Source organism: Dipodomys merriami, unplaced genomic scaffold (assembly GCF_024711535.1).
Source record: "Dipodomys merriami isolate MVZ:Mamm:240054 unplaced genomic scaffold, mDipMer1.0.p SCAF_712, whole genome shotgun sequence".
Lineage (NCBI taxonomy): Eukaryota > Metazoa > Chordata > Mammalia > Rodentia > Heteromyidae > Dipodomys > Dipodomys merriami.
In genome coordinates this window covers 295,107-314,166 of record NW_027206305.1, presented here as the reverse complement: position 1 = coordinate 314,166, position 19,060 = coordinate 295,107, and the positions used below count along the sequence as shown (strand labels likewise).

General features: G+C 55.3%; 1 protein-coding gene across 1 annotated transcript; it reads left to right on the top strand.

Annotated features, from left to right (window-relative positions):
* The first annotated feature begins 2,572 nt into the window (after window positions 1–2,572).
* On the top strand, window positions 2,573–18,864 carry LOC138818111 (fatty acid desaturase 3). Its single transcript, XM_070009018.1, has 12 exons — window positions 2,573–3,053; window positions 11,605–11,715; window positions 12,190–12,387; window positions 13,920–14,021; window positions 14,143–14,265; window positions 14,539–14,599; window positions 14,928–15,004; window positions 15,455–15,552; window positions 15,888–15,984; window positions 16,156–16,235; window positions 16,435–16,560; window positions 18,538–18,864. The coding sequence occupies exons 1-12, from the start codon at window positions 2,826–2,828 to the stop codon at window positions 18,587–18,589; spliced, it is 1,353 nt and encodes a 450-aa protein (XP_069865119.1). The 5' UTR covers window positions 2,573–2,825; the 3' UTR covers window positions 18,590–18,864.
* The last annotated feature ends 196 nt before the right edge of the window (window positions 18,865–19,060 follow it).

Here is a 19,060-nt window from a genome sequence, read left to right as displayed (position 1 = left end):
CAGGATCCTCAGATCTCAGCCTCCTGAGTAGCTAGGATTTTGAGACCACTCTTTTGGATAGGCCCAGAGCCTTTTCTCAAATCTGCCCTGCCAGACTCTGACTAGCCTGATTAGCTTGCCCAGCCTTCCTGGCATTCCATGAATATCACCTGGCTCCAGGACCGTAGTTGGTAGCTCTATGTGGGGCGGTGATTTCAGTGGGTCCAGGAAGAGGTCTCCATGGCGGGCAACTGGGGGCAGAGGCTGCATTCAAGGAGTTCTCTCTTGTATCAAACTTCCTCACTTCCCTCCCCTCCAAAAAACCAAAAACTACAGCTGGCCAGTCCCCTCCTCTCTCCGTGTGCGACACACACACACACACACACACACACACACACACACACACACACACACACACAGCCTGGCCCCAGCCCAATGGCAGCTCAGGAATGTTGAGTGACGCCTCTCCCTTTCCAAGTGGTCTGAGAGGCCCAGGCTGCCCTGCCTGGAGTCCCACGTTGTCCTGGGTTGGAAGCAAAAGAGTTTAAGGCGGTCTATGGAAGCCTCCGAGGCCTGTAGAGGACTAACATGGGCGAAGACGGTCACAATGTAAGCTGCAGGTAGACCGAGGGCCCAACCACCTGTCACTTCATGCGGGACTGATGTGGCCAGAGGGGTGGCGTGGCCTAAGCCCTGCTCTTGGCTTAGCTCCTGGGGAAATCTGTCTTCACCTTCCCCATCTCTCATGGTGTGTCTAGAACACATGGAGTTGTAATCTATGCTAACCCCTGACCACTACCCACATCTGGGCTGAAACCAGGCCCAAGCCCAGGGAAGGAGCTTCAGAAAGCCACATCTGCCCAGCAGGCTGCTGAAGGCAGGGCCAGGACTCCCTCAGGAGTCCGCTGCTTCATCCCTTGTGCGCAGGGGGAACAATGTATGTGATTGAGAGGGGGTAAAGAAGTTCCCATCATCCCTTCCACCTCCACTCTGTGCACGGGATTCAGCAGCTCCCATGAGTGGCAGCTTCCCAGATCTCTCTGATCGTCCTGGCTACTCAAGGCAGGTGTTCCTGCATCGGGGAGAAAAGCCCCCAGAGGTTCTCCCCGCCCTTCTTCAATTCCTGCTCTGTCTGTGGCACAAGTAACTGCCAGCCTTCCGTTTCCACATGTATTGCATCCATCACCTGCAGACTCAATAGGCATCAACTGGAAATGTTCAGAAGAAACAATTCTAAAAAGCGACAGTAGAATTTGCCAACATTCACCCAGACACAGTAATCCATATAAATGCAATAAACATGGCGCTAGCCCAGGCTCTGTGCAGTTAGGCCTAGGATAGTTGCATCCCTACTGAGCTCATACAGAGCAAACAAGCTAAGAGCACTCAGGCCCTGAGTTCAAGCCCAAGAACCAGTACAAAATAAAAATTATATACATATATATACACATACACACACATATATATCCACACATACACATATATATGCACAGAAGGATATGTGCCATTTTATACAAGGAAATTGAGCTCAAGGGGGATTTTGACAACCACAGGGTATGCTAGAAACAACCCCTCACACAATAAAACGGGACCAAGATGTTATACCTATCAGGGAAATGTGCTTCAGATTCTCGGAATCGTTTTCTCCCCACAAACTGGTTAGCATCACCTGGGAACTTGCTAGAAATAGGCCTCTGCTCCCAACCTGACCTCTTGAATTAAGTGTGGCAGCTGCTGTATGTTAATAACCAGCCCTGAAGGCGGTTGCAATGGGTGCTCAAGTTTGACAAGTCCTGCCCGGGAACACAATGTGATTCTTAATAGGTGTGACTGCTTCACCGTTAGCACCAGGCACCTATGTCACCGAAACCCAACCATGTGGGAGTCTGTCCACACTCAGAAGCGGACTCAGCCTGTAATGCTAGGGACTTGGGATGGGGCTGGAAGCCAGCCCACCCAAAGACTCCCATCTCCCATTTACGCGGCCAAGACAAACAGGGGAGTGAATGTGTGGCACAAACAGTAAGATGCCAGCCTGGACCGGAGCGGGGAGGGGTGGGGAGGCCCAGAGTTCAAGTCCCAGTCCTACCACCAAAAAGGGAGGGATTGAGTAGAGAGGGAGGATGGGGGGGGGGAGGATGAGAGGCGGCGACAAGCCAGCCACCGGCCAGCGCTGGCTCGGGAGATGTTGGGGAGCCCTTTGTTTGAAACCTGTTTACAGTCACCCCCTAAATAATGTCCCCCTACATCTGCGGCCGTCCAGACTTAGAGAGTTCCAGGAAGGGGCGTGTGGAACGGCATCCCGGGGCCCGAGGTGCGCGGGCCAGGGCTGGGGGGGGGTGATGGAGGGAGGGAGGGGTCCCCCCAGGCGCCGCCGGGGAGCCCCGGGGAGGGGGCGGTGCGGCGGCCGGAGCCGGGCCGGACGCGGTGGCCGCGGCCGCGCGCGGAGAAGCCAGCGCCGCCGGCGGCCCCGCCCTCCCCGGGCAGCCAATGGGGATCGGCGCGGGCGCGGGGCCGGGGCGCGGGGCGGGCGCGGCGGGGCGCGGCGGGCGCTGTCAGCGCGGGTGGGTATAAGAAAGGGAAAAGTTGCCGGCGCCGGAGCCGGGCAGGCGCACGCTCGCTCGCTCGTACGGCGGCCGCGGCGGCGGGGCGGGGCTGGCCGGGGCCGGCAGGGGCGGCGGCGGCGAAGGCGAAGGCGAAGGCGAAGGCGGCGGCGCGAGTCCCCGGGGAAGGCGACCTCCCTCCCCGCCGCCCCCTCCTCCTCCGCCCGCGGCGCGGACGCGGCACGCGGCAGCATCCCCTCCCCGCGCCCCGCTCCCCACGCCCCGACCCCCGAGGACGCAGCCATGAGCGGCGTCGGGGAGCCCGGCGGGGGAGGCTCGCGGCCCCGGGAGGAGCCCCCGCCGCGCGCGGCGCCGCTGCCCGCCCTCCGCTGGGAGCAGATCCGCCCGCACCACCTGCCCGGCGACAAGTGGCTGGTCATCGAGCGCCGCGTCTACGACATCAGCCGCTGGGCGCAGCGCCACCCGGGGGGCAGCCGCCTCATCGGCCACCACGGTGCGGAGGACGCCACGGTAAGGCGCGGGGCCGGGGCCGGGGCCGGGGCCGGGGGCGAAGATCCGCCGGCGGCGGCGGGTGCGGGGCCCCGAGCATCGCCGCCGCTTCTACCTCGGGGGCCTTAGCATCCTTCCTGCCCTGGCTGACCTTTGACCTCCGTGTTGGGATGGAGGGGGGGGGGTCGGTCGGGGAGGGGGCCGTCCGAGGTGGGCGTGCCGCGGCCTGCCCTAGGTGGGGCCTTCCCTGGAGCTCCGGGTACCCCCCCCCCCGCCCGCCCCCAGCAAGGCAGGCATCGCGCCTGGTGCTGGGAGCTGGCCATGGGGGTCCCCAGAGCCGAGGCAAGGGCTGTGCCAACCCGGAGAGGCTGGGAGCTGGCAGGGCCTGGAGGTCTGTGGCTTTTAACCTCTGTCCCTCCCCCACATCTGCCCCCCCCCCCCCACTGCTCTCAGGGCCAGTGACTCACCTCTGCTGGGCTGGCAGCTCCACGTGGGAAGATTTTGCCAGCCAGGCTGGGTGGGCCTCCTCAGGAAGGACAGTCACCCCAGGAGCAGGACGGTCCCCTGGGGACCCTGGCTTCCCATTCCCAGCTCTAGTCATAGACCAGAAGGGGTGTGGCCCGGCTCAGCGCTGGACCAGCCGGCTGGAGCGCCCCCCTCCCCTCCCCCTCTCTTCCCCCTCCCCCTCCCCTCCCCCTCCCCTCCCCCTCCCCTCCCCCTTTCCCCTTCCCCGTGGAGGGGCCTATCAATAGCAGATTTAGCAGCCTCCCTTTTCCTCAGGCCCCTATCTGGACAACAGGGGTTGAGGCTACCCTGCTCCATCCTTGACCAGCAAGAATTCTGATAAACCATTACACACACACACACACACACACACACACACACACACACACACACACACACACACACACACACACACACACACACACACACACACACACACACACACACACACACCCTGTAATCTTAAGTATACAGGAGGCAGGCTGAGATCTGAGGATCCTGTTTCAAAGCCAGCCTGGGCAGACAAATCCAAGAGACTCTTGTATCTCCACCTAACCAGCAGAAAAAGCTAGAAGTGTGGCTCAAGTGGTAGAGTACCAGCCTTGAGGCAGGGAAAAAGTTAAAAGGAGAGCTCAAGGTCCTGAGTTCTAGGTCAATCACCCTATGGCTTTGAGACCCGAGAGAATGAGTCTCAGGGGAGCTTTGGCAGGTGAGCAGACTGCTCCACCCTAGGACTTCAGCGTCCCTCTCTCTTCTCCCTTCCTCCCAGGTTGTTGAGGGACTGGGTGAGAAGGTTCTTGAACTCAGCAGCGTGTGGAGTCGGGAGTGTGTGTCCATATGCATTTGAGTGTGTGTGTGTGTGTGTGTGTGTGTGTGTGGTTCTACTGGTGTATGGCAGGCATTCAATATGGCATCTCCTCACCCTGAGCCCTAGTTGCTCTGTGAAGGTTTTAGGGGAGATCGCCCTGGCATAGGACAGAAGGGGGGCGCAGGCCCGGGGAGACTTCAGACTGTATTTATCCATCACTTTTCCTGCTTGGGGAGCAGGGGGCTCCCACGTGGCATTCTCAACTTTATATTTAGCTTTTGATTGTCTTTGATCCACTGTCAGTGAGCCCCATTAGAAAATGAAAAGCAAGAGAGAGATCTCTTGTTTTCTTCCATATCTTGGAATTTACACACACACACACACACACACACAGACACATGCACGCACACACGTATGACCTTTTTAAACGTTTTTTTTTTTGATGATTTTTTTGCCTTCTTTATGTATGACGTATTCATGTCAGGAGAATGGGGGGAGGGCACAGAACTTGAGGGAAAACCGGTGAAAAAGAGCGGCAGTGGAGCTCACTGGACTGATGAAAGTGAACTACACAACTCTTATGGGTGGAGACAGGAGGGAGGCTGGGAAAGAGCGAGGGACAGAAGATACTGGATGAAGGGAAATGTACTCATTACCTGACTCATGTAATTGTAATCCCTGTGTACACCACCGCTCTGATAACAATAAAATAAATTAATTATTAAAAAAAAAATCTGTTCTCTGGGGCTGGATCCTAGCTCTCCCACTGCAGGCTCTACATGGCCGTAAGCAGGCATGCCACTCCTTGGACAAGCCTGAGTTTCCTCATCTGTCACGTGGGGAGAGCAGGGGCCAAATGGCAAGCTGGCCTCGTTGGCAGGAACATATCTAATTATGTGGCCCTAGGCCGGCCATGTTGTCGATGTGTAGTAAATGTGGCTAGCCTCTCAGTATGAGTGCATCTATGCAGTGCACTGGGCCACCTTGTCTGGCCCTAACCCAGTGTAATAAGAAGGACTGCTTAGCTTCTTCAAGGCTCCAAACACTGGGCTGGCATAGCCAGAAATACCTGGTCTGCTCAAGCCACAGGGACAGGGAGGTGGCTGGGTATATAACACCCCCTGGCTTCATTCATTACGGCCTCACAGGCATACTAGGAACTAGACTAGCCAGACATTCTGTATGATCAAGCTCAGATGCCAAGCACCTCATCCCAGGCCCTGGAATTCAGGTGTGTGGGGGAGGGCGCTCAGCCCCCTCTCACCAGCTGTTCTTATGTCCAGGCAACAGAAGCCTTCCTGCCAGGAAACGCTCTGAGTTCCTGTGCCATGAAGTCAATCTGTGACCATCCTGGGATACAAAACCCAGTGCCCTGGGGAGAGCACTCTGGGCCTTAGGCCAGGTTTGTGTAAGATCCTGAGACTAACAGGACCAGCCAGCCAGGAGAAAGGCCTAGCCACTGCTGGCCTAAATATATATAGGGGCCACACACTGAGCATCTTCTATGTGCTTGACTCTAAATTCAGTACTTGTTATTGCTAATCTTTCAATTCTCAAGGTAGCTGGACATCTGTGGCTCACACCTGTAATCTCAGGAGACTGAGAACTGAGGATCGTGGTTCAAAGCCAGCCCACGCAGGAAAGTCCAAAAAGCCAGACACACATACACACACAGAGGAGGAGATCCCTAATGGAGAGGGCAAAGGTAGAGAGCTTCCCAGGAGAAGAGCAGGGATGGTAGTAGTCTGTTTTCCCTTTGGGGAGACCATGCATAAGGTGCCATTCTCCTGGTCCTCAAAGTGTGAGCATGGCCAAGAAAGAAGATTAAGAGATGCTGTGGACACAAGGACACCATTCCCTATCAGTACAGATCAGAGTGCTGTCATCCTCAATGACTTGGTTGTCATGGGCAACCAAGACCATAGAGAGGGGGAGGATTTTCCCAGCACTCTGCCGTGTCCTTTGGGCTGAGGCACCAAGAGTTGTGGGAGGATCCAGGATCCAACAGACCCCTGAGCCACCCACCCAGGGAGCTTCCTGCCGGTCCCAGGATGGAGGTGTTCAGTCAGTACCACCATCCCAGGCCATGCCATGGTGTCAGATTAGTCTTCGGTTTCAGATGCTGTGCTAGTTATTGTTGGCCTATTTTGCAGATGAGGAAATGAAGGCCAAAAAGAATAATGTAATGAGACCTGCCTTTCTTGGGACCCTGATAGGATGGGACCTGCATCGGGGGGGGCTTGGAAAGTGAGATTTGTGTCTGGATGAAAGCTGAGGAGGGACAGGGCAGATCTGAGGCCACGTGAGAGCACAGAGGTGCCAACATCTGGACCCAGTGACCTGTTTCTACCTGTCACATTGGTGGCCTTCGGCCCACTGTGGGCCTTTAGCAACCTTATTCCCCTCCCACCCGCCTCATGCTGCCATCTAGCCTGGCTCTTTTCCCCTAGTAGGCTTCTCCAGGGGAGGAGTTGGGCTTGTCTGGCGCTGGCAGGAATGCAGTCTGCAGAGGTGGGAATGCTGGTGACCTCAGCGTAGGGGACAGCTGTTCCCATTCTTTCCCCAGGGTGTCCCGGCTGCCACAAGTTTCTGATAAAGCAGTCCAGGCTCCAGTGGTGAGGTGAGGACAAGAATGCCGGAGTGCCTGGCTGCTTTGGTGAAGCCAAGGATGTAACACACGTGCTCACCCTTCATTTGGCCCCCGGGGATGCTGGGGCCAAGGGCGGCTTCCTTCGGGGCATCTGCCTGTAAGCTGGGCTCTGTTACTAAGGCTGGGATTGGATGGGCCCTGTTCAGCGTGTGCCTTGGTTTCCCCCCTTGGGTCTCCCCTCTGTAAAAAGGGCAACTTTTTACATCCCTATTCTCCTCCCCCCCCCCCCGCCCCCCGGAAGGGATCACAGGGAGGGAAATGGCAAGGCACATTTACATGCAGGGCCTGGGTTCCTTGCTTTATACTCCAACCTGGGAAGAGCAGAGAGGAGGGGATTTGCTGGGGGTTTCCTTGGAAACCCAGTGCCCACCTCTCCCTAGCAAAGGTGCCGGGAAGTAGCAAAGAACACACCACCTGGGCCTCAGCAGGTCCTTTGTGGCCCATTCCAGGTCCTTCCTGGCTCATCAAGAACACTCATCATTTTTTGGCCAGTGACCAGAACTCCCTCCCCGCCTCCTCCTCCATATTTGGGGTAGACGACGGCTGCTCCCCCTGCCTGTCCCTCCTGAGCCTGGACTTGACTGACAGATCTGCAGCCACTGACTTCTGGGGTCACATCCGGGCCGTGGGACTCAGATGAGATCTTGGCTATGGGGCACTTGCTGGCCTCTAAGGCCCCTTCTAAGCGCTTTACCTCTGTGACTCAGGCTTCCCAGCAGTCTGCAAGATGGCCATTAGTGGCCTCCATTTCACTGATGAGGAAATGCGGAGTAGATGGAGCAGGAGTGGCATTGTCTGGGGCTCCTTGGCTCCTAAGTGGCCGCTCAGGTTCCAGCCGGGGCAGGCAGGCTGATTCCAGTGTGTCCCTCTCTCTCCCCCCTCCCCGGCAGGTCCCCCTCCCCCTCTGCGCTAGCCAGCAGCTACTTAGTGAGAAGCAGGGGCTGTGATGGCCAGCCCAGCCACTTGGAGGTTTGCAGGGACCGAGATCCCTGCAAAGACTGTAGCTATCTTCTGACAGAGTTTGAATGGCGGGTGAAGCCCAATTCTGACATGACAAACTCTGGGACCTGGACAGGTGAGGCCCCCATTCTCACTAGCAAATGGGTCCACTTCTTTTCTTTTTTTGCCAGTCATAGGGCTTGAACTCAGGGTGTGGGCGCTGTACCTGAGCTCTTTTGCTCCAGGCTAGCTAGCACTCTATCACTTTGAGCCACACTGCCACTTCCTCTCACTTTCTTCTTAAAGACCTTAAGCAGAGGTCAAGGGAGGACTGGTCACATGACCCTAGCCAGGAATATCCCGCTCAGTCTGAACTCAGTGTCCAGGAACCTACTTTACCAATGCTCCTTGCCAGCATGAGAACCCCGGCTCCATTCACAGTGCCCCCTCAGCCCCAGGACTGTTGGACAGCCCCAGCCTGTTGCCTCCTGCCTGCCCCTTACCACTAACTAGAGTCCTGACCGCATTCCTGAACATTTCTGGCCGGTCTTCCAAGGCCAGGCGGGGAGGTGGGCGGGTGGAGGGAGGGAGGGAGGGAGGGCTCACATCTTTCTTTGTAAGAGACAGACTCAACTGGAAAGGCGCTTGGGTGGGCCTTGCTCTGTGTCCTCCTCTGGGCTAGTGCATGAATCAGCACTGGGGAGAGGAGGCAGGGCTGTCCTCCGTCCTGGTGCCTCCGTTTCTCAGATCCCCAAACAGACACAGGCGACAAGAGAGGGAAAAGCTGGATGGGAGGAAATGTTAGACCTGTATCATGTACCTGTGTGTGTGCAAGATTATGTCCTAAGTCTAGATCGTGTGTGTGTGTGTGTGTGTGTGTGTGTGTGTGTGTGTGTGTGTGTCTGCCTGCCTGCCTTCCTGTGGCTCAGTGTGCACTGGGTTCTGTGTAGCACACCTTTCACGAGCACTCAGCCTTAAAAGAAAGGCACTTCTGGCACAGGCTACACTACAGAAGGGCCCGCAGGACACGAGGCTAAGTGAAATGAACCGGTCACAAAAACATCGTATGAGCCACTTAAATGCGGTTCCCGGAGTGTGGAGAGAGTGGAGTGGCCGGTGCCAGGGGCTGAGGGGGGGGAGGGCACAGCACAGGGACTATAGGGTTTCAGCTGAGAAACTTCTGGAAATCAGTAGGAGCAATGAATGCTCAACCACATGAAATTATTTAATGCTGGGCCGGGAAGGTTCGGCTCAGTGGTAGAGCACTTGCCTTGCATGCTCCAGGCCCAGGTTCGATTCCTCAGCACCACATAAGAAAAGCTGGAAGTGGCGCTGTGGCTCCAGTGGTAGAGCGCTAGCCTTGAGCTGAAGAGCTGAGGGACAGCGCCCAGGCCCAGAGTTCAGGCCCCACGACCGGACCCCCCCCCAAAAAAAATTAATGCCACTGAATAGGATACCAGAAAATTATTCATTGAGATAGTTTATCATCCCAACGGTGGCTCCCGCCTGTAATCCCAGCTAACTCAAGAGGCTGAGATCTGAGCATCGAAGTTTGAAACCAAGCCCGGGCAGGGAAGCCTGTGAGACTCCTTATCACCAGTTAGCCATCAAAAAGCTGGAAGTGGAGTTGTAGCTCAAATGGTCGAACGCCAGCCTTGAGAGACAGCATCCAGGCTCTGAGCTCAAGCCCTGGTACAAAAGAAGAAAAAATAAGTTAATGCTAAACAGCCTAGAGCGAGCAGGGCTCTGAACTCTCTGACTTGGTTTCCCCAGGAAATGGAAGCTGGTGATTAGGTCAGCAGAGTCCCCAAGACTAGACTTCCCTTGTGGCTCCTTTCCCTAACCAACCCCAGCTCCTGAGGAGCTTCCTTGGGCCCTGGCTCCCCTCATCCCTTCTTTTCTTCTCCTTCAATGTTCATTTCCAAGTTTGCCTCTATTGAGACCCACATTGGCCTGGATTATTCTAGAAGCTGCAACTTCCAGCCCCATCTACCAGTCCCTGGACTGCCCTAGGCCAGGAAGTAAAGAAGTATTGGGAAAGAGGGCTCTAGGTGGGTGCCCCGGCAGGAATGATTTCTAAATAGTGGCCTAGGGCCATGCCCCAGTGCTCCCTTCACCCAGGACCATGCAGAGACCACAGGACTGCCGTCACGGCCTATTTTAGTCTGTCTTTAATAGGCAATAAAGCGGGGTGTTTGTGGCTCATGCTGGTAATCTCAGCTACTCAGGAGGCTAAAATCTGAGGATTAAGATTCAAAGCCAGACGAGGGGAAGGAAAGTCCGTGAAACTCATCACCAGAAAGCTGGAAGTAGTTGTAGCTTAAGTGGTAGAGTACTCATCTTGAGTGAAAAAGCTAAGGGACAGCACCTAGGCCCTGAGTTCAAGTTCCAATACTGGCAGAAAATAAGAAAATAAAAATGGACGAGAAGAACCCATAGTCCTAGGATCTAGCAGATAGCCTAGAGCAGGGGTCTGGGAACTGACTGCGGTAGCATAGTCCTTGGATAAGCCATGTCACTTTGTGTGTGTGCCGGTCCTGGAACTTGAACTCAGGGCTTGGGTGCGATCCCTGAGAGCTTCTTTTGCTCAAGGCTAATGCCTTACCATTTGAGCCACAGCTTCACATCCAGCGTTTTCTGAGTAGTTACTTGTGGCTTCAAACCACAATCCTCAGATCTCAGCCTCCTGACTAGCTAGGATTACAGCATGAGCCACCAGAGCCATGTCACCAGAGCAATGTCACTTTTAAACAAGCTGCTAGGCTCCTCAGGAGAGAACAATAGGGGCTCCTGGCCTTCACCAGCCTTCTTCAAAGACATTTCCTCTCGCAGCCAGAAACCCCTCAGTGACCTTTCCCAGACCCATGGGACAGGACAGGAGGTCACCGCCCAGCCTGTTTCTACAGTCCTGCTGTGTTCACCTATTCAGAAGGGGGAACCTCTGAAATTGATGGCAACAATAAAAATGGGGAACAATTAATGGGCCCAATTCATTGTCATGTGAGAATAAAGCGGTGCCTAGTACCCAAACCACCTCAGGCAGAAATCAGGATGGCTGAGCCCTGAGGTGAAGTTCAAGTGGCCTCTCACTACTTGCTGCTCTCTCCTGGCTCCTGATCTTTCTCCTTACCTCTTGTGTCTTCCCACCCCCTTTCCTTTATCTTCTTTCTCTTGCCTTGCACCTACCCTCCAGCCCTATCACACACACACACACACACACACACACACACACACACACACATGCACACACGCACGCATGCATGCACACACGCACACATGCATGCACACCAGCACGAGACTTGAACTCCAGACCTTGTATGCTCGCTTAGCTTTTCCACTCAAGGCTGGCACTTTACCAACTGAGCTACACTTCCACTTCCATTTCTTGGTTGGCTGATTGATTGGAGATAAGAGTCTCACAGACTTCACTTCTGGTGGGGTAGGGGTGGGGGTGCCTTTGAAATGTGATTCTCAGATCCCAACCTCTTTAGTAGCTTAGGATTACAGGCATAGCCGCCAGCACCAGACTCAAACAGCTGATGTCCTGTTCATCTTTCTGTCTGCTTTGTCCATCCATCAACGGCCCTTCTTGCCCTGTCTCTGCTGGTTGCTTGCAAGTGCAACTCCAGCTGTCTGTCTGTCTGTCCACCTAACTGTCCACTCTCCTTCAGGATGCCTTCCATGCCTTCCATCAAGATCTTCATTTTGTGCGCAAGTTCCTGAAGCCCCTGCTGATTGGAGAACTGGCCCCAGAGGAGCCCAGCCAGGATGGACCTCAGAATGTGAGGGGGTACAGGAGGGGTTGGGGGGCCTTGCCCACTAGCAGTAGCAGATCCATCTGAATCCCACACACACACCAGGGGAAGCAGAGCCAAGACTGGTCTGCCAGCCCCAGCTGTAGCCATCATGCCTTGTGGGAGGGGGAGCCCCAGATCTAGCTTGGGGTCTCTAGGCAGCCCCCTACCCTCCTCTGAATCCAGGAGCCCTATCTGCCCTGAGGATGTTTGGTGAGCTGGCTCTGGCTCTGTTTATCACACTGTGCCTTTTAGTCATCAGAGATTTGGCCATCAGCTAGTCACCCAGCTCAACCCTAGTTGTAGACTCTCATTCCTACACCTGTCACATCCTGTCCACAATTCTTGGGCCTGACATTGGGCCCTGGAAGGAGTAGCTGGGGTTCTGGGGAACTGTGGGAGGCTTCTGGGGACAACAAGAGGCCTCGCTTCCTCTGCTGACTGGCCACTCTCCTGTGATAGACCCAGCTGATCAAGGACTTCCGAACTCTGCGCCAGGCAGCTGAGGACATGAAACTCTTTGAGGCCGATCCTGTCTTCTTCGCTCTCCTGCTGGGCCACATCTTGGCCATGGAAGTGCTGGCCTGGCTTCTCATCTACCTCCTGGGCCCTGGCTGGGTGTCTAGCACCTTTGCTGCTCTCATCCTGGCTCTCTCCCAGGTGACTCTGGGACCAAGCAACACACAACAGGGCCAGTACATGTGGGCACTGGAAAAATATCTGCTGAATGAATGAATGAATGAATGAATGAATAAATAAGAGAACAACCAGATGGCCCCAAAGGTATCCCTGTGGGTCACAGTGGATTCTGATGGAGCTATGGAAGTTTCTTCCTTATTTAATAAGCTTTGAGCAAGCACAGGTTGGGGAAGTCACAGCAGAAGGTCACAGCTCCATGTCAAACTTGTGTAAGGGAAGAAAGGTCCCAGCCCATCCCAATGACAGATGACAGGTTCTCAGAGGAAAGCATGGCATCATAGTTTATTCTACCATAGTTTTATGGGACACAGGCACCTGCAGATTGAAGATCCAAAGATCCAGTAATCAATCTCTCTTTCTCTCTCTCTCTCTCTCACTCCCCTTCTCCCCCTCCCCTATTTTTTCAAGTCCTGGGGGCTTAAACACAGTGCCTAGACAGTCCCCGAGCTTCTTTTGCTCAAGGCTAGTACTCTACCACTTGAGCCACAGTGCCTCGTCTAGCTTCTTCTGTGTATGTGGTACTGAGGAATCAAATCCAGGGCTTCATGCATGCTAGGCAAGCACTCTACCACTAAGCCACATTCCCAGCCCTTCATCTATCTATTTTTTTGTTGTAGAGTTTGAACTCAGGGCCTGGGTGCTATCTCTGAGCTCTTTTGCTCAAGGCTAGTGCTCTACCATTTGAGCCACAGCACCACTCCACCTTTTTTGGGGGAGGGGGTAGTTTCTTGGAGATAAGGGTCTCATGGACTTTCCTGCCTGGGCTGGTTTGGAACCTCGATCTCAGATCTTAGTTCCTGAGTAGCAAGGATTACAGATGTGAGCCACCAGCGCCTGGTTTGACCTGTCCTTATTTATTTATTTCTTTGTTTGTTTGTTTATTTTTGCCCCTCCTGGTGCTTGAACACTAAGCCACATTCCCAGCCCAACCTATTCATTTTTATACTTAGGTTCATGAAGCCACCATAATATAAATATGATGACACGAAAAGGGCCAGAAATAATGACTAGACAGGAAACCTAGTGAGGTCTGTCCAGATTCTTCTGTTTGTTCCTCCCAGTTATGTGGGGGAGGGTCTTAGTATCTGCTATCATGTAGGAGAGGTGTGAGGATTTATGGCCAGCTCCAAGACAAATGAGAAAATTAGAGTCAAGATTTTTCGGCCTTTGGCTGGGTCTTGGGAAAGAGAGGCTGTGGTTTCCATGACATACCCTGAGGAAGAGATTGTCTTGAGGGAGGAAAGGATGCAGGAGTTAGGAAACCTAGGGAAGATTGGAGATGTGCTTGGCTTTGGGGTATATATGTCCCAGCACTTGAGATTTCCTCCCTCACTGACTCACCTGCCCTGATCTGTAAAACGAAGCACTATCCGCTGGGACTTGGAGTGGGGCATTAGCAGTGGGTAGACCCAAGGATCTGGAGAGAGCCTGGAGCACTTTGCCCTCCCTGCCTGGGCTCCCTTCACCAGCTCCTGACCCACCCCTCTCTCCAGGCCCAGAGCTGGTGTCTACAGCACGACTTGGGCCACGCCTCCATCTTTAGGAAGTCCCGCTGGAACCAGGTGGCCCAGCAGTTTGTGATGGGGCAGCTGAAGGTGAGCAGAGGTAGATGGGTGGGTGGGCAGCTAGGGGCTTAGCTGGGGCACTGGGCTGGGTCTGTCCAAGTGTGGGGGCACCCAGTGTGGGTGCACGGCTTGAGCCTCCACCTCCCCACAGGGCTTCTCTGCGCACTGGTGGAATTTCCGTCACTTCCAGCACCACGCCAAGCCCAACATCTTGAACAAAGACCCAGATGTGACCCTGGCGCCCGTCTTCCTTGTGGGGGAGTCATCTGTGGAGGTGGGTAGGGAAGGGCACAGGCCCCCCCACCCCCCAGGCCAGGCCAGCACCTCAGAGGACATGGCAGCGGCCAAGCTACCTGCCCATCTGGTCCCCAGGCTTAGTTCCCACTCTAGCTCTAGCTCCAACCCCTGGCCCAGTGTGCTTTCTCCCCATCTCCTTAGCCAGGGCCTGGTTGCTAGAATCTAGAGTTGCCTTTGACCTTGGCCTCATCAGCCCCTTGAACTTGGCCTGGAGAGCTGTTCTCCCCTAGCCCACCGCCTGTCTCCACAGTACGGCAAGAAGAAACGCAGATACCTACCCTACAACCACCAGCACCTGTACTTCTTCCTGAGTGAGTGCCTGCCAGTCCTCCTGGGGTAGGGGCCTGGAGGGGCCACACCTGAGCCTCTACCGCCCTCCCCATGGTCCTGAGGGACCTCAGCCACCTCTGGCACTGTGAGGTTTCCCCCAGGAGTGGGGGCGGGGAGGGGGGAGAGGGGGAGGGCGGGCGGTGCAGGACATGGTGGGACAAGAGCCGGCCTTGCGGGTGATGAGGGCTTGGCCCAGGCCCAGTATCAGTAGTGATGCGCACTCCTGGAGGAACAGAAGCCTCTTCCGCTCCATGCACACCCTGCCTTGGCACCCCAGCCCCGCTCCTGTGCTCCCGCTCCTTCTTACAGTTGGACCCCCACTGCTCACCCTGGTGAACTTTGAAGTGGAAAACCTGGCATATATGCTGGTGTGCATGCAGTGGACGGTGAGTGACATGTGGCTGTGGGCGGGGCCACAGGGACAGCTTTGTCCCTCCATGAATGCAAATAGGTGCCCCTGTGTACGCCATGGGGGTAAGGGTGGGTGCAAGGGTGCATGCGGCTGTATGTGGGACACGGGGGTGGAGCATGGGTCTCTGGGAGGTGGTGACTCCATAAGGAATCATTGAGACACTGACTGTGCCAGGTATCTGAGACCCTGGTTGGGGCTACTCCAATGCACCCTTCATGGTCCGCTCTGAGCTAATGTGTCTGGGACCTTGTCCATTTATCCAGCTGGAAAAAAAACCGGAAGCCTAGGGAGAGCCAGTGGCCTGGCCAGGGCCCTGAGACAAATGAAAACAGAAGACTGGGTGGCCCTAGATCCTCTCAGTCTCCCCCCCCCCCCACTCCAGCCACCTGGAGGCCACTCAGCATTTCCTCTACCCTCCTCGCAGGACTTGCTCTGGGCCACCAGCTTCTACTCTCGTTTCTTCTTGTCCTACGTCCCTTTCTACGGTGTCCCTGGGGCGTTGCTTCTCTATGTGGCTGTCAGGTATGGCCAGATGTGGAATGGCAGGGAGTGTGTAGGTCACCCAGGAGCCTCTATTTGCCCTCTCAGAGTGGGCACCAATGTCGCTTTTCTGTGTGGCTAAGGGGAAATCGGGCCCAGGGGATGGGCAGGTGACCTCTCTGAAGCAGGGTTACTCCGCCTTCAGACTCCTGGGGGACAATCTGTTCAGTTTTTGCCAACACCAGGCAGGGAGACTTGCAGAGTCCTGGTTTACAGATCAGGGCGCTGGGGCTCAGGTCTGAGATAGCCACACTGGAGTGTCCACTCAGGGGGTCAGTGTGAGCTGGGTGTGGGGCAGTACCTGAGCCTCCCCTTAGGGTCCTGGAAAGCCACTGGTTCGTGTGGATCACACAGATGAACCACATCCCCAAGGAGATCGGCCATGAGAAGCACCAGGACTGGGCCAGCTCTCAGGTGGGCAGCAGCCAGGGCTGGGTGGGCGCTGTGCTGGGTGGAGGGCTCCTAGCTCAGAGCTAGCGGGGCAGGGCTGGGTGGGCCCTGGCGGGGCTGCCATGTGTGGGAGGGATGGTTGGGGTCCGGATCAGAGCCAGCCTCCCTCATCGATGCCCTGCTTGCTCCTCGCAGCTGGCAGCCACCTGCAATGTGGAGCCGTCGCTCTTCCTTGACTGGTTCAGCGGGCACCTCAACTACCAGATTGAGCACCAGTGAGTGTGACCCAGGGGACCTGATGGGTAGGGGCTGTCCCAGCATCCCCCTCTCCAGCTTTCCCCAGAAAGCCAAGGCAAAGTCCTACACTGCCCAGGGACTCTGGGAGAGGTAGGAGGGGGGGTCCTGGAGGTGAAGAGAGGGTACGGCCCTCTACTGCAGGTGTCAGCTATTCCTGACATACCACCCTCTCCCCAGCCTCTTCCCTACCATGCCAAGGCACAACTACCACAAAGTGGCCCCGCTGATCAAGTCGCTGTGTGCCAAGCATGGCCTGCATTATGAGGTGAAGCCCTTCTTCACCGCCCTGGTGGACATCATCAGGTAAGGCTGCATCCAGGCTCTACTTTGCCCTAGTCAGCACCCTCCCCCCCCCCCCAGGCCTCTGAGCCTTGTGGGGGCCTTCCGAAGAACTGGTGTTCCAGGCCTTTTTAGATCAGCACAGGCCTTCCTTCCCTCCCCTATGACTCATCCACACAGAGAATTCACAGAGCACTTACAAATGCATCAGTGTGTAATACAGGCCAAAGGTCCTGCCTCCCTGGAGCTGACTTTCCAGGTGGGGAAAACAGACAGCAAGCAGCTTTGGAAGAAAAAGAAAAGAAGAGCCAGGTGCTAGTGGCTCACGTCTGTAATCCTAGCTGCTCAGGGGGCTGAGAGCTGAGGATCATGGTATGAAGTCACCCTGGACAGGAAAGTTGGTGAGACTCTGACCTGCAATTAACCAGCAGAAACCCAGAAGTGGAGCTGTGGCTGAAGTTGGTACTGTGCCAGCCATTAGCAGAAAAAGCTAAGGGAGAGTACAAGGACCTGAGTTCAAGCAAAACCCCAAAGCCCCACGACTATTGGAACTTAAAAAAAAAAAGTACTGAAAATGTGGGAATTGCTTTGACAAAGCAAGAAAAACCTAGGGTAAGCTGAACACCCATAACTCATGCCTGTAATCCTAGCCAATCAAGAGGCTGACATCTGAGGATCATGGTTCAAAGCCAGCCTGAACAGGAAAATCCGTGAGACTCTTATCTCCAACCAACTACAAAAAGCCAAAAGTGATGTGGCTCAAGTGATAGAGCACTAGTCTTTTTAAAAATTTTTTTGGTCAGTTGTGGGCTTGAACTCTGGGCTTGGGCGCTATCCTTCAGGTCTTCAGCTCAAGGTGAGTGCTCTACCGCTTGAGCCACAGCGCCACTTCCGGTTTTCTAGTGGTTTATTGGATATAAGAGTTTCACCAACTTCCCTGCCTGGGCTGGCTTTGAACCATGATCCTCAGATCTCAGCCTCCTGAGTAGCTAGGATTACAGGCATGAGCCACCAGTGCCCAGCTAGAGCACTAGTCTTGAGCACAAAAGCTCAAGGACAGTGCCGAGCCCCAGAGTTCAAAGCCAAGGACCAGCATACACACAAAAACACCCCAATAAAGCCTAGGGTAGGGCTAGGAATGTGGCTTAGAGGTAGAGTGCGTGCCTAGCATGCATGAAGCTCTGGGTTCAAATCATCAGTACCATATAAACAGAAAAAGCCAGAAATGGTGCTGTGGCTCAAGTGGTAAAGTGCTAGCCTTGCGCAAAAGAAGCTCGAAGACAGTTTTCAGGCCCCGAGTTCAAGCCCCAGGACTGGAAAAAAAGAAACAAAAAAAGCCTAGGTAGGGTCAGGTGAGGGGAAAGAAGGCCAGGGAGAGACTTAGTTGTTAACAGGGTGACAGGTGTAAGCAGGGACAGGAAGCTGATCATTGGGGCACTTGGCAGAACATTCCAGGCAAAGGGTACAGAAGTTGCAAAGGTCCTAAGGTAGGCATGGGCTGGGATGTGGGAGAACCACTCAGCCAAGGGGAGACTACCAGGTTTACATGGAGAGAAGAGTGCTTACATAGATCTCCCTCTGCTGAGCTCTGCTCGGGTGTTCTTCCATCCATCCTGCTATTTCAGACTCAGGCTTCTCCTTTGTGATCTTTCCCAGCCTGATCCTCTGAGCCGTAGAGCCTTGGCTCACTCCATCCAAGCACCTGGCACAGGGTTTCCTTGTACAATTTCTGGTCCTCCCTCCCCGCACTGACTCCAGGCTCCTGGTGGGCAGATTCTGTGCACTTCCTGTATGTCATTGGCTCACAAGACTCATTGAGTCTTGGCTGGCTGCCCTCACTGCTAGTCTAACTCATACTCCCACCAGTGAGTGCCTGGCATCCTCTCCTGACCCCTCTCCCTGGCCCCACAGCTGCCTCCCCATGAGAACAGGGCCCCATGAGGGAGTGGGGATGGGTGAGTATCTTGCAATAGAGTCCTGATCCCTGCCTTCGCCTCCCAGGTCCCTGAAGAAGTCTGGTGATGTCTGGTTGGATGCCTATCTCCACCAATGAAGGCAGGACTTGCCCAGGTGGAGAAGTGGGGGAAGGGCCCCAGCCCCAGGACCATCAAGCCACTCCAGGCAGGCTCTCCAGTGCCATCCACGCTCGCTCCTGGTCCTGCCTCTTCCCTCCTCAGCAGCTGGATGGCCTTGGCTTTGCAGCGCCCTCAGGACCAGGGGTGGAGGGAGAGTACTTAAGGCCCTTCTGCGAAGTACAGCATGTTTTCCTAGATCAAGGATTGGGGAAAACTGATATTTTTTATATAAAAATCAACTCTATATATTATAGAGAGGTGTCGAATGTGTGTGTTTGGAAGCTGGCGTCTGCCGCAGCCTCCCTAGTGGGGCGTTGTGTGTACGCAGCGGAGGGGGGGGAGGGGGGGTTGAGCTGCCTCCTCCCCAGCACATCTACTCCTCAGGATCCTGGGGTGAGTCATGGGACATGGGTTCTGGGCCCATGGAATGCTAGAGAAGCACACCCCAT

What these genes read in the sequence shown, in the direction of transcription:
- LOC138818111 (XM_070009018.1), top strand. Translation starts at nt 2,826, where the DNA reads ATGAGCGGCGTCGGGGAGCCCGGCGGGGGAGGCTCGCGGCCCCGGGAG. An exon ending in GCCAGGATGGACCTCAGAAT is followed by an intron (nt 11,716 to 12,189) that starts GTGAGGGGGTAC and finishes CTCCTGTGATAG; the next exon opens with ACCCAGCTGATCAAGGACTT. An exon ending in GCCCTGGTGGACATCATCAG is followed by an intron (nt 16,561 to 18,537) that starts GTAAGGCTGCAT and finishes TTCGCCTCCCAG; the next exon opens with GTCCCTGAAGAAGTCTGGTG.